This window comes from Helianthus annuus, chromosome 13 (genome assembly GCF_002127325.2).
Source record: "Helianthus annuus cultivar XRQ/B chromosome 13, HanXRQr2.0-SUNRISE, whole genome shotgun sequence".
NCBI classification, from domain to species: Eukaryota; Viridiplantae; Streptophyta; class Magnoliopsida; order Asterales; family Asteraceae; genus Helianthus; species Helianthus annuus.
This window is the reverse complement of record NC_035445.2, coordinates 102985442-102998466: the sequence shown is the minus strand read 5'-3', so window position 1 is coordinate 102998466 and position 13025 is coordinate 102985442. Positions and strand designations below refer to the sequence as shown.

The following is a 13025-nucleotide window of genomic DNA, read 5'->3' as shown; positions in this document are numbered from 1 at the left end:
TAATTAACTAACATCTTCAGATTTATTCCTAGGCTTTATTCTTCTCTCTTTTCCCCTCCCAAAGTAACCTGTGGACCTGTATATACAAGTAGTTTACGGAATGAGCCGAATGCTCAGTACGGAATTTTAGGCTCAAATAACAAATACTGCTTCATATGAAATCTTATCCGGATGGAACTTTAGGCGAAAATGATACGATGCAAGAACAAAATTTCATAATCATATCTTACGGATGTACCCATGAGCAAACTTAAAACGTGACAATACACAGGTAGCTACTCCTGCATAATTATCACATGAGATGGCGAATTGGCATACCCGTTATCCACCTCCTTATACTTAAATCCTAGGATCGATCCATACGCCTCCTAATAGCCTTATGTACCACACTTGTACTTAAGAGACGCCGTGAACTGATCTCTCCGTCACGGATGGAGCACATGATGTTGATGCCACAACAACATGCTCGTGGGACACTCCAAGAGAAGCGATACTCAGGGTATCAGAGTACAAATGGTCTTATTCACATAACTTATAAAACTTATTTTCATAACAAAACGGAACATATATTGGAACATGCGATAATGAGTATAACATAATACTATCGCATGACATGAAAGCTAAATCAAATGATAGGAATCGAACGGACTGTCAAATGAATCGATAATGAAAGACGTGAGGAGTTTTTAACAGATATAGTAATTTAGTGGTTTTCTAACAATTTGAATATGAAGCAATAAAGAGTGGGGTAAGGATCCGTACCTTAATAACTCCAAAGTGAAGCTACCTTGTGCTAATATTTTAGATTTATATGGGCATAGTTTAGAATACTGATTAATCTTTTAACCTAATTTAAATAACATGCACACAAACTAGGTTAGTAACTTAATACAGCATTTACGTCAATTCACGAGATCAAACCCTCACAACTATTATCAAGTGCAATACTTAACAATTCAATCGGATTTACAACGAATAACAGAGCATAGTCTGAATTCGAACAGCACTCAAATATTCAAGTTGAAATCACGACGAATAATCAAAGTAGAAGCTCAATTTGAGCAGCACTCAGACAATCGTTGGATAGTTATAATCGATCGGACGTTGAATCGTAATAGCGATCGAGTTATTACCCTGATTGCGGCAATGTTTCGAGGTGTGTGTGTTTTTGGGTAGTGGAAGAAGTATAACTCGACGTCAATTGAGAATTTGAGCATCGTTTTTGTGCACAGAAGCAAGTCCCAAAGTCCTCTATTTATACTAATTTTTGGGACATGCCTACCTACCTGCTTGACATGCCTACCTACCTGCTTGACATGCCTACCTACCTGCTTGATTGACATGCCTACCTACCTGCTTGACATGCCTACCTACCTGCTTGACATGCCTACCTACCTGCTTGATTGACATGCCTACCTACCTGCTTGACATGCCTACCTACCTGCTTGATTGACATGCCTACCTACCTGCTTGACATGCCTACCTACCTGCTTGACATGCCTACCTACCTGCTTGATTGACATGCCTACCTACCTGCTTGACATGCCTACCTACCTGCTTGACATGCCTACCTACCTGCTTGATTGACATGCCTACCTACCTGCTTGACATGCCTACCTATCTACTTGACATGCCTACCTACTTGCTTGATTGGCATGCCTACCTACTTCCTTGACATGCCTACCTACTTGCTTGATTGACATGCCTACCTACCTGCTTGATTGACATGCTTGGGTGTCTTAATTAGGGTTTTCTAGTGGTTTATATTTACTATTATTCTTTTTATTTCTGAAATAATGATTTTAAATTTATGGGCATTACAACTATTACCCCCTTAAAAGAAATTTCGTCCTCGAAATTTTCCAAATAAGAATATCACCTTCGCATAAGTAACAGAAATGAAAATTTCATAGCAGAGTTACTAACTTATATAACCAGAATCTACTAACCACACATGTGTATCTGAAATTCATAACTAAAGTCATGACTATACTTGTCAATTACCTTATATATGTGCCCTAATGGTCCTTCTATAACGTATCTTAATAAAATATCTTACCGTACGAAAAATCAATAGAGACTTACAGATACTTAGAGTGACTATTAGTACTGATATTTCCTACGTGGCGGACGATGAGGAGGCATCTATAAGAATAGACATAGGAGTTAAACCAAATAAGAGATCAAGTTGAATCCTATCATAGATATCTACCCATTCCTCACAGGTCTTAATTACTATCTTTAAGTTTTCTACAGGAAAGAGCCTTTGCTCTGATACCATAGCTGTAACACCCCAACCCGGAAGGGCTGACGTGTCACAATAACGGTAACATAAACAAAAGTCATAATTCCATTTATTTATTTGTTAAGGATACAACCACACGACCATCAAAATTAAGATTATTATACAAGCGGAGACAGTTGTCTTAATTAACTAACATCTTCAGATTTATTCCTAGGCTTTATTCTTCTCTCTTTTCCCCTCCCAAAGTAACCTGTGGACCTGTATATACAAGTAGTTTACGGAATGAGCCGAATGCTCAGTACGGAATTTAAGGCTCAAATAACAAATACTGCTTCATATGAAATCTTATCCGGATGGAACTTTAGGCGAAAATGATACGATGCAAGAACAAAATTTCATAATCATATCTTACGGATGTACCCATGAGCAAACTTAAAACGTGACAATACACAGGTAGCTACTCCTGCATAATTATCACATGAGATGGCGAATTGGCATACCCGTTATCCACCTCCTTATACTTAAATCCTAGGATCGATCCATACGCCTCCTCATAGCCTTATGTACCACACTTGTACTTAAGAGACGCCGTGAACTGATCTCTCCGTCACGGATGGAGCACATGATGTTGATGCCACAACAACATGCTCGTGGGACACTCCACGAGAAGCGATACTCAGGGTATCAGAGTACAAATGGTCTTATTCACATAACTTATAAAACTTATTTTCATAACAAAACGAAACATATATTGGAACATGCGATAATGAGTATAACATAATACTATCGCATGACATGAAAGCTAAATCAAATGATAGGAATCGAACGGACTGTCAAATGAATCGATAATGAAAGACGTGAGGAGTTTTTAACAGATATAGTAATTTAGTGGTTTTCTAACAATTTGAATATGAAGCAATAAAGAGTGGGGTAAGGATCCGTACCTTAATAACTCCAAAGTGAAGCTACCTTGTGCTAATATTTTAGATTTATATGGGCAGAGTTTAGAATACTGATTAATCTTTTAACCTAATTTAAATAACATGCACACAAACTAGGTTAGTAACTTAATACAGCATTTACGTCAATTCACGAGATCAAACCCTCACAACTATTATCAAGTGCAATACTTAACAATTCAATCGGATTTACAACGAATAACAGAGCATAGTCCGAATTCGAACAGCACTCAAATATTCAAGTTGAAATCACGACGAATAATCAAAGTAGAAGCTCAATTTGAGCAGCACTCAGACAATCGTTGGATAGTTATAATCGATCGGACGTTGAATCGTAATAGCGATCGAGTTATTACCCTGATTGCGGAAGTGTTTCGAGGTGTGTGTGTTTTTGGGTAGTGGAAGAAGTATAACTCGACGTCAATTAAGAATTTGAGCGTCGTTTTTGTGCACAGAAGCAAGTCCCAAAGTCCTCTATTTATACTAATTTTTGGGACATGCCTACCTACCTGCTTGACATGCCTACCTACCTGCTTGACATGCCTACCTACCTGCTTGATTGACATGCCTACCTACCTGCTTGACATGCCTACCTACCTGCTTGACATGCCTACCTACCTGCTTGATTGACATGCCTACCTACCTGCTTGACATGCCTACCTACCTGCTTGACATGCCTACCTACCTGCTTGATTGACATGCCTACCTACCTGCTTGACATGCCTTCCTACCTGCTTGACATGCCTACCTACCTGCTTGATTGACATGCCTACCTACCTGCTTGACATGCCTACCTATCTGCTTGACATGCCTACCTACTTGCTTGATTGACATGTCTACCTACTTCCTTGACATGCCTACCTACTTGCTTGATTGACATGCCTACCTACCTGCTTGATTGACATGCTTAGGTGTCTTAATTAGGGTTTTCTAGTGGTTTATATTTACTATTATTCTTTTTATTTCTGAAATAATGATTTTAAATTTATGGGCATTACAATAGTTATCTCCTATATTACATTTTCGTTGGCCGGGTAATAGTTCTTTACATCTATTGGTCGAATATGGCGGTTATAGTGCCTGCCAGCTGGCTATTTGTTAATATTTTTGGGTGTCTACGATTAAGAAACTGTATTAGTGGATATATTTTCAGCATGTTTCGTAGTAGTAAGTCTTGCTTTGGTGGGATTGTGGCTCCTTTAGGGCATGTTTGGAATTGCTTATTGAAACTCTTTATTGACTTATTAACTTTTAGACAAAATAATGTCTTAGAAAAGAGTTTTTGAAAAGTTAGGGGATCGTAACTTTTACAAACTTTTTATAACTTTTTTGCAAAAGTCAATAATGAGGTTTGGGAAAGGTATTTTTTTTTGTTCTCCAGGTTTATCTCTTCCACTAAGACCATGCGTAGTGAGCGTTGTTTTTTCAAAATTTCCCCCCAATAATGCCCAATATCGCTCCACTCCCACCCCTGGGCGTGATTGGGCGTGTTTTTGCAAAAAAGGCCCTCAGCGTGTTTTAAATCACGCCAAATGGGGGAATCAATTGATCAATCACATTCAACTTATTTGTTTTGTCCAATAAGATTTTTTAAATGTTTTTTTTTTATTTTATTTTATTACAAACATAATATCCCACAATCCCCACTACGTCCCTTTTGTAAAAACGCTCAATAATGCCCCCATTACTAATTGGGCTGCCATATGGCGCAAAATGCCCTATGGTGGGGCATTATTCACCCCAACAACTGCACATGCACATGTTCTTACTCTTATGTTAAAGTATATGTTGCGACTTTTTTCCCGGCAGTCACTCCATCTTCCGTCCTTAACCTCCGGTGACTTTCTGCACGTTTTCAGGTCAGTATTGTTTCAGGCTTCCATGTGTTGATTTCAAGTTATAATGGTTCCATGTGCTTATAAATTAATTAGAGCTTTGTTGTTGTTCCCTGTCTTTGGTTAACGTCGATTGGGGATGATTTTGGTTATTATTCTGCCAATATTTTTTTTTGTTTCCTTTGTGTCGCTTTGTAAACATTGATGATGCTAATTCCCACATGCACTGTGTTTTAATTTGTGTGTTTCGAATCATGATTTCGATGGTTTTCATATGTTTTGTATCAACTTAGGATTTAGGCATATATTGAAGAATATGATAGTGAATTTAGGGAATCATTTGTTTTAGAGAATATAACAAAAACAACTTAGGATTGAAGCATAAATGGAAGAGTGTGATGTCGCTATACTATACATCAGTGTGTTGAATTGACAAAAATGCCTTCATATGTTTGCATATGACTAAATTTAACTGAAAAAACTAACTGGGTTAGGCTTAAAGGACAAAACGTGTATGATTTGGAAACATAAAGAACAAAGCTCGTCAATTTTGAACATAAAGGAGAGCGCCTGAAAATTGATATAAAGATAAAGGACAATTCTTAAAATTCACTCTAGAAACTAAAACAAAAAAGTAATGAACAGCATTATATTTACTTCATAGAAGTAAGCTGAAAAAACCTTGAATGCAAATTAAAAAAAAAAAAAAAAAAAAAAAAAACTGTAAGGTAACAGAGACATTATTATATAATTAGAGTAAAATATAAGATGCGCGAAAAAGATGTCCAAATACATTATAAAGTGCCTATATTGTTTAAAATATTCGTAATGAAGTGATAGGTTGAGCCAAAAAAAGGGTAAAATACGGTGCATAATATTTTGTTTTGCATTTGTTGTTTATACAAATCCTTATGTACGATTTGTTGTTTATGAGAGCAAAAATAACAAAAAATCTACATACTTGACTCCTCCAAATCTGCAAGTGCATACCATGCATCATCCTACTCAAATTGTTAGGAAGGCATTAAAAAACATGTATGATATAATTACCTCATGTTGTTTTTATTGCCTCAAACACCATTCCGGCTTACATTGCAGCCAATGATTATCAGATCGTTCTGTTCAATGGTACACTTTATATGAAGTCAGTTGATTGGTATACAAAGAGGATGACAGAATCCGCAAAAAACAGCCAATTTTGGGCCACAACTGAGCAGAGTAGCTATTCATATGTTGTGTAACCACTCGCTCACCTGAACCAAGTGTCTTTTGTAGCTAAACCAATGGTATGACGACTGAAGCTAATATAATTAGCTGATAAAACTACTCTTAGTTTGAAATTATTGTTGGTAGAAAACGCAAAAGCACGGCACAACTAGTTTCATACAAATCCACCCTTGCATTGATAAAAACTTATCGATCGCAACCGGCAAAATGCCTCTATCTTAGGACTAATTTTTGGCATGGGCCCAATTGAGACCCGGCCCATGCCAAAAATAAACCCCAACTCGTTTGCACCCCTTTCTTTTAACCCCTCCCTCTCTCTCCTCTACTAGTAAAACCCTTAATCAACCAAAACACTAAACATATCGGGTCAAAGTTATAGATTCGACCGTTTTCGAACAAGGACTCACCAATGACGGGTTCACATAGTTTCAAAGATTTGTATACCATAAAAAAAATTTAATACCATTTCAAAGATGAAGATCCAAGAGTAGTAGTATATATAGGAACAAATCGATCTAAAGAGTATTTATACATAAATAAATAAATATACACCACAAGAGCTCTACAAGAACTTTTCAATGGAGGTAGAGAGTGTAGATTTAGGAACTGCACCAATAACTGCATCTTTCTTCTCACCACCTTTGAATATAATAACAGTGGGGATGCTTCTGATCCCATATTGGCTTGCAATTGTGGGGCTTTCATCAGTATTCACCTTGTAACAAGCGAGTTTCCCTGTGTACTCCTTTGCAAGTTCATCGATGATCGGGTGGATCATGCGACAAGGCCCGCACCATGGGGCCCAGAACTCAACCAGTACAGGGACATCAGACTCCAGGACATTTTTTTGCCATGTTGCATCAGTGACTGCAAGAACTGTAAAACAGCAAATTGCGTTATAAATTTGGTAAAACTATTCATACATTTCATAGGTAACCGTGGTGATTTGGATTTTTGTTTTTTTTTTCCCTTTTATTGTAACTTGTTTTTTTAGTTTTTAATGTAATTAAAGTGTTTTTATTTTTAATAAATATAATTTCATATATTAAAATAATCCGCCTCCAGCATCTTGTGCTCTATTTTTTTCTTGACACATAGAAAAAGGACATGACTCGATTTGAATGTTAAGTTATTTAATTGGAAGAAAAACGATACGAGTGACCTAATTAAAACACTTTTAAAACTTTGTTACTATTATGTGACATTTTCCAAAAAAAAAAAATATATAAAACTTAACTAAATAGTTACTTAATATATTAATTATACCAAATTTGTGGATTATAATAAAAATTACAATATAATTTACTTTTAAAAGATTACTTTTAGATAAAAAGTAAACCAAGCCGAATTCGCACACTTATTTTCTTCGGCTTGGTTTTGAGTTATGATTAAATAAAATCCAAAAACCAAATCGATGAACACCCCATACTAGACATTGATCCAATACGTCTCTCATCCACCATTCAAACATAAACAGACTTTTCATTTCCACTATGTTCCCGAGTCATTTAACAGGGGGAGGTGAGGGGAGGGGAGGAGAAGGAAAATTTTCTTTCCTAATCTCTCCAATTTGGGAGGATGAATATATGGTCATATTTGGTCATATTTTCTTCCCTTTTCCCTCCCCTCCCCCTGTTAAATGAAACTCGGGAACATGGTTTTTCATATTTTTATCTCTTTTCCCTCCCCTCCCCCTGTTAAATGAGTCTCGTAACAGATACATGAACTGAAATCTAGCTAGGACAATTATAAATGGTACAATTAAATATTCTAACCTTGAACAGCTTCCTGAGCCTGGCAAACAATACGTGCGCTTAATTTACGTCCCAACTTAGGCGATCCAAACGACTGGATTCTCAAACCTCTTGATGCCTGCAAATTTACAAAGTTCCGTGATGTCGCTGGGACGGCAGAGGCCCGGGGAAGTGTAAGAGTTTCAAGAACACGAGCCATCTAACTATACAAAGAGAAGAAATGGAGTTTCTGTTGTGTGGATGAACCAGAATAGATAATTGGGTTGAATGGAGTTTGTTAATTGTTAGTTGGTGGTGGTATCACGTGCTTTGCACACGGTTTATCTTCTTGGATTGGATTGGATGACATTTGTTTGGGCCTTGATATTGCTGGGCCCACTTCTTTAGATATGGCACAAATAACATCCGCCACAGAACAGAGATATTCAATATTAGCTAGCTATTGCATGCATTATTCTTTGATATTTTGCTTTGTTATCATAGGTGTTGGAGATTTAATAAGATGAAGGTCATTGTTTTCTATCAAGTAATTACAAAAATATATATATAAAGAGTATACATGGTTTTTAATATATCATACTCAGTAAATCCCATCAATAGCAAAGCTAAAGTAGAGTCTGAGAAGGATAAGATTTAGACAGCCTTACCTCTACCCTGTGAGAATAGAGATACCTCCGGCTCGATATTAGTTTTGCGTCAAGCCTTGGACACAAGCCACATAACACTCAACAATCAGGACAAAGGCCGATTAGTGTATGTACCATTTTGTCTTTCGGCTATTAACGCCACCACATGATGCATGATTAACCATCCCCCTCTTTTAACGTTATTTCACGAAATTAGTAAAATAACGTTAAAATTAATGCACTTTCATGTCCCCCCCCCCCCAAGAGTATCCACGCACATATATACATTGTATGTGTATACTGCAAGCAGGGCTAATGGTTTTTAATATTTATAAAAGTTAAATTAATCACGATTACATATAGTCGAGTACGAATAAGTAGAGTATGTCATAACTAAGAGTGGTATAGGCGATGGATAATGATTCAGTTTGTGTAACACAAAGAATGATGCAATGGCTAGTCGTGCTGATCTGCAACGACAAATGTTTGATACTTGTACAAGCGATTTACCCCATGCAATGCGCAACTAGTAGATATATGGATCATTTTATAAGTCACAGTTTTTAAAAAAAGACTAAGAACGCAAACATATAAATAAAACACCAATCCTTGTATCTACACCTTAAAATAAGGGGTTCAAAATGCATTTGTTTTAGATGACGAAACACGACAATATCTTCTGACCTAGGTTCTTCTTCTTCTTTTTCTTCTTTTGTAATTGAAGCGTTAGATTTTCGGCTTTGGCTTCACCTTCGGCCACAAACTCCTCCCGATCCTCTAACCCTATATGTTTAAATGCTCCTACAAGTGTCTTCATGTACCCTTCGACTTCTTTCTTGTTATCCTGTGAAGTCGCTGTCTCAGTAGTCACGACAATACCGCACTTGACTCCCAAGCCTTTCGTGTAATAATCTCTACACATTGTTAGAATGCCACTTGCACGATCGCGAAAATGACCAATCACTAGATCTTCAAAATGCTGCATCCAGAATACATCAAGTTATCAAACACTAATCATAACAATCACACTTCACAAACCTAAAGTGCTTATAATATATGTATATAACTTGGCTTCAAAACAACGTGTTAAACAAGGTTTACACAAAGTGTTTCCAACACTGGGATCTATTAAAAATTGGTTATATAGTACAATACAATTAGCACTTTATGTCCATTTTTTTGAAAAAGATTTCGTTAGTTGTAGAAGTACAAATGTACTGTAACACAATGTAGGAGGTTGTACACGCTTTAAAAGCATACATTAACTTCGGGTGCCTTTAAACCCGCTGCTTTTACAGTTAATACTTTCATATTGGTCGGTGCTAGATAAAACACAACTCAAATCCGCCAAAAAAAAACTACCATTGCAATCATACCTTAGGTGGTTTCTTCATGGTGTAAACCATAGTTTTGAGAGAGTAAATTAGCGTACGCTGATTGTATTCCAGTGCAAGATTCTCACCAGAAGCCGAGCCCCTAGAAGCTTCATATCCGGGTTCATTGAAATAGGGCTTTGCATTCAAAACCATACCCTGCATAGAGACCAAAACCTGGAGCATAGTTGAAATGGTCGGCGTCCATTTCTCATTCTTGGAACCGTGCCAAGTGTTTAGAAGGCTCAAGCAAACGTCGCCACTGGTGTATAGATTCGGATTAATTCTTAGGCCACCTGAGTGATAATACACTTGCTGAAAAGAATTTGACATTAGTACTATACCTTGTCACATAAAGAACAAATAGGGTTAATGTCATAAAAAAAAAAAATCATTTATACTTTCTCACTTTGCACCCAAAATTTGATGCAAATATACCACATGTGCTGCAAAATGCTAAAATGGATAACTTTTCGTTACCATAAGATTATATTGGATTGTACATAAAACGATAAAAAGTTGCTAAGGTGGCTTTCTACGTCAAGAAAAAAGTTTACGTGTCATTTATCCACCTAAACAAAAAAAAAATCACGAGTGTGCTATCAGCCAAGTACGTTTTTCATTCATTTCACAAATACGTGCATTTTAGCAATTTTTAGTATACTAAAATTGGATCAAGAGACTTTTTTCCCACAAAGGTGAGAAAGTATACATTGGTTTTTAACTGTATCAACACTATTAATAATATCAAACCATATGATGAAAAAAGGAGATATATGAATACATACAGGTGGTTCATTAGGGTAGTTTTTAGGAAAGCACACATCAAAGAAAAAAAGACCATCATTATATGGAGTCCCTTCTACTCCTATTATCACAGCTCTTAAAAGATCCATTCTCCCTTCATAGACCCTAACATATATCATATCTGCAACAAAAATTAATAAACCCAAATATTAAAAAAAAAAAAAAATTAAAAACTTTAGCAGAATTAGCAAAACAAACCAGGCAAATCCCTCTTAAGAATCCTCCATTCTTCTTGAATCTTTTTAGTCCATTTTTTTGGTGGCTTCAAATTTCATAAGAAAAATCAATTGAAATTGATAAATTTAAAAAAAAAAAGAAAAAAAAGAAAAAGAAGAGTTGAAACCACACTTACCTGCCACCATGATGATTTTGATTTCAAAAAGTGATGATCTGAATAGTCCTCAACAACATCAAACTTCTTGAAGTTCCTATATTTCCTCTTAACTTCTTTTGGATCTAGTTTGATACCCTAAACAATAGAGAAAATAACTTTTTTTATATAAAAAGAAGCGTCATTGTAAGACTGGGTGGTATGGGGTAGCGCCCCCTTCCACCTCAGCTCAATAGCACCCTACGGTAGGATGAGCATATAGTATTTGGTAATGGTACTGAATTTCTCGTACTAAATTATTTTCGGTATTGAATCGGTATGTGGGGCCCACTTCACTTTAAACATTTAGACCAAAAGAATTTTTTTTTTTTTTTTTTTTTTTGGGGGGGGGGGAGGGGGGGGGGGATTTTGTGGGGCTTTAACCCAATTTTTGGTTGTTAAAAGGGGGCATATTGAGGTGAATTGCTTTTGTGGCACAATGAAGGCTTCATTCCACAACATGACATGTAGTCTCACAAAAATGTAACACATACTTTTTTTATAGACATACTAACACATACTTAATGGCTTCATTTTATGTCCACACACAAGTAGAATTAACATATGTCCCTTTTAACATTTACTATACATAAAATAATGCACTAGGTATTTTAACTGATCCAAAAATTGACTAACTCGTATATGGATCAACCGTAAGTGGACTAGAAAACAACTCAACTGAAAATGGACGTAACTTTTCGTATATGGATCAACCGTAAGTGGAGTAGAAAACAACTCAACTGAAAATGGACGTAACTTTTTATTTGGACGTGACAGGTTGGACATTGTGACAAACCCCGTAGGTGGTATGTGTCGAATTTGGATTCTATGAGCTTGATGTAATAACTTTCTTATTCGTAATTTACTAACTATGTTTCAAGCTTCAGCTCTATGTCTAACATGTTTGCTTTTGTAACCCACACACAAGTAGGGGTGCTAAATGGGTCTTGTTGGTTGGCAGGTCCGAGCATAAAAATTTGACACGAGCCCGAACACGACTTAAACCCAAAAATTGTGTAAGACATGTGAACCCAAACACGACATATATACTAGCAGGTTGACACGACACAACCCATGTACCCTGAGTTTTTTTTTTTGTATTTACATTTACAATTTTAAAACAAGTGTATATAAAATAATTACATTTATTTCTAAAATCCTCTCTTTTAACTTTGAATTTTTTTGACATACCAACCAATTTAATTTACATAAAGCACATTTACAAATACAAAATAAACTCAACCTGCAAACCTGCTACCTAGATTGACACAGGGCTCGGGGTTTGACCCAAAACTGACCCAAACCCGTTTTAACTAAGCCCAAACCCGCAGTTTCATGTTAGGTTTTTGCCTTCTTTTCGTACCTACTCTTAAATTCACACCCCATACAAGTTCGTTAGAAGTAGTAACATTAAAAAAAAATAATAATAAAAAATAAATAAAAAACATTACAATTAAAAAAACAAAACAAAACAAAAAAAAAAGATCGAACCAACTGCATACACGATCATACCACTTAAAAAGATCAACAAATATCAAGAATCCAACATTGATGTTATATATTCTTACCTCGTTTGCTTTAGCCATTGTATTCTTGTGTAGTAACAAAGACGACACGTGCTTGGCTGCTATCTGCAAACACTTTAATCCTAGTAAAAACCCACAAACATAAACAAGTGTAACTTTCGAGTTTCCGGTTGGTAGCATCAGAAATACCTTAATTCTGTTTAGGGTTTTGACTTACAAAAATTAACGAAACAATTGAAGCTTTATAAATATAAATTTTTATATATATCTTTCCCGCGAAATCCGGTATAACACCAACGAATT

The 13025-nt window shown here is 36.1% G+C and overlaps 2 protein-coding genes across 2 annotated transcripts; both read right to left on the bottom strand.

Annotated features, from left to right (window-relative positions):
• Nucleotides 1-6707: 6707 nt before the first annotated feature.
• Nucleotides 6708-8350, bottom strand: LOC110898878 (thioredoxin 1). Its single transcript, XM_022145734.2, has 2 exons — nt 8042-8350; nt 6708-7142 (listed from the first exon to the last, which is right to left on the bottom strand). The coding sequence occupies exons 1-2, from the start codon at nt 8217-8219 to the stop codon at nt 6829-6831; spliced, it is 492 nt and encodes a 163-aa protein (XP_022001426.1). The 5' UTR covers nt 8220-8350; the 3' UTR covers nt 6708-6828.
• An 823-nt stretch (nt 8351-9173) lies between these two features.
• Nucleotides 9174-12916, bottom strand: LOC110901432 (putative ubiquitin-conjugating enzyme E2 38). Its single transcript, XM_022148262.2, has 6 exons — nt 12765-12916; nt 11179-11295; nt 11025-11088; nt 10808-10947; nt 10023-10334; nt 9174-9625 (listed from the first exon to the last, which is right to left on the bottom strand). Exons 1-6 carry the CDS (start codon nt 12900-12902, stop codon nt 9299-9301), a joined length of 1098 nt encoding a protein of 365 aa, XP_022003954.2. The 5' UTR covers nt 12903-12916; the 3' UTR covers nt 9174-9298.
• Between the last annotated feature and the right edge of the window lie 109 nt (nt 12917-13025).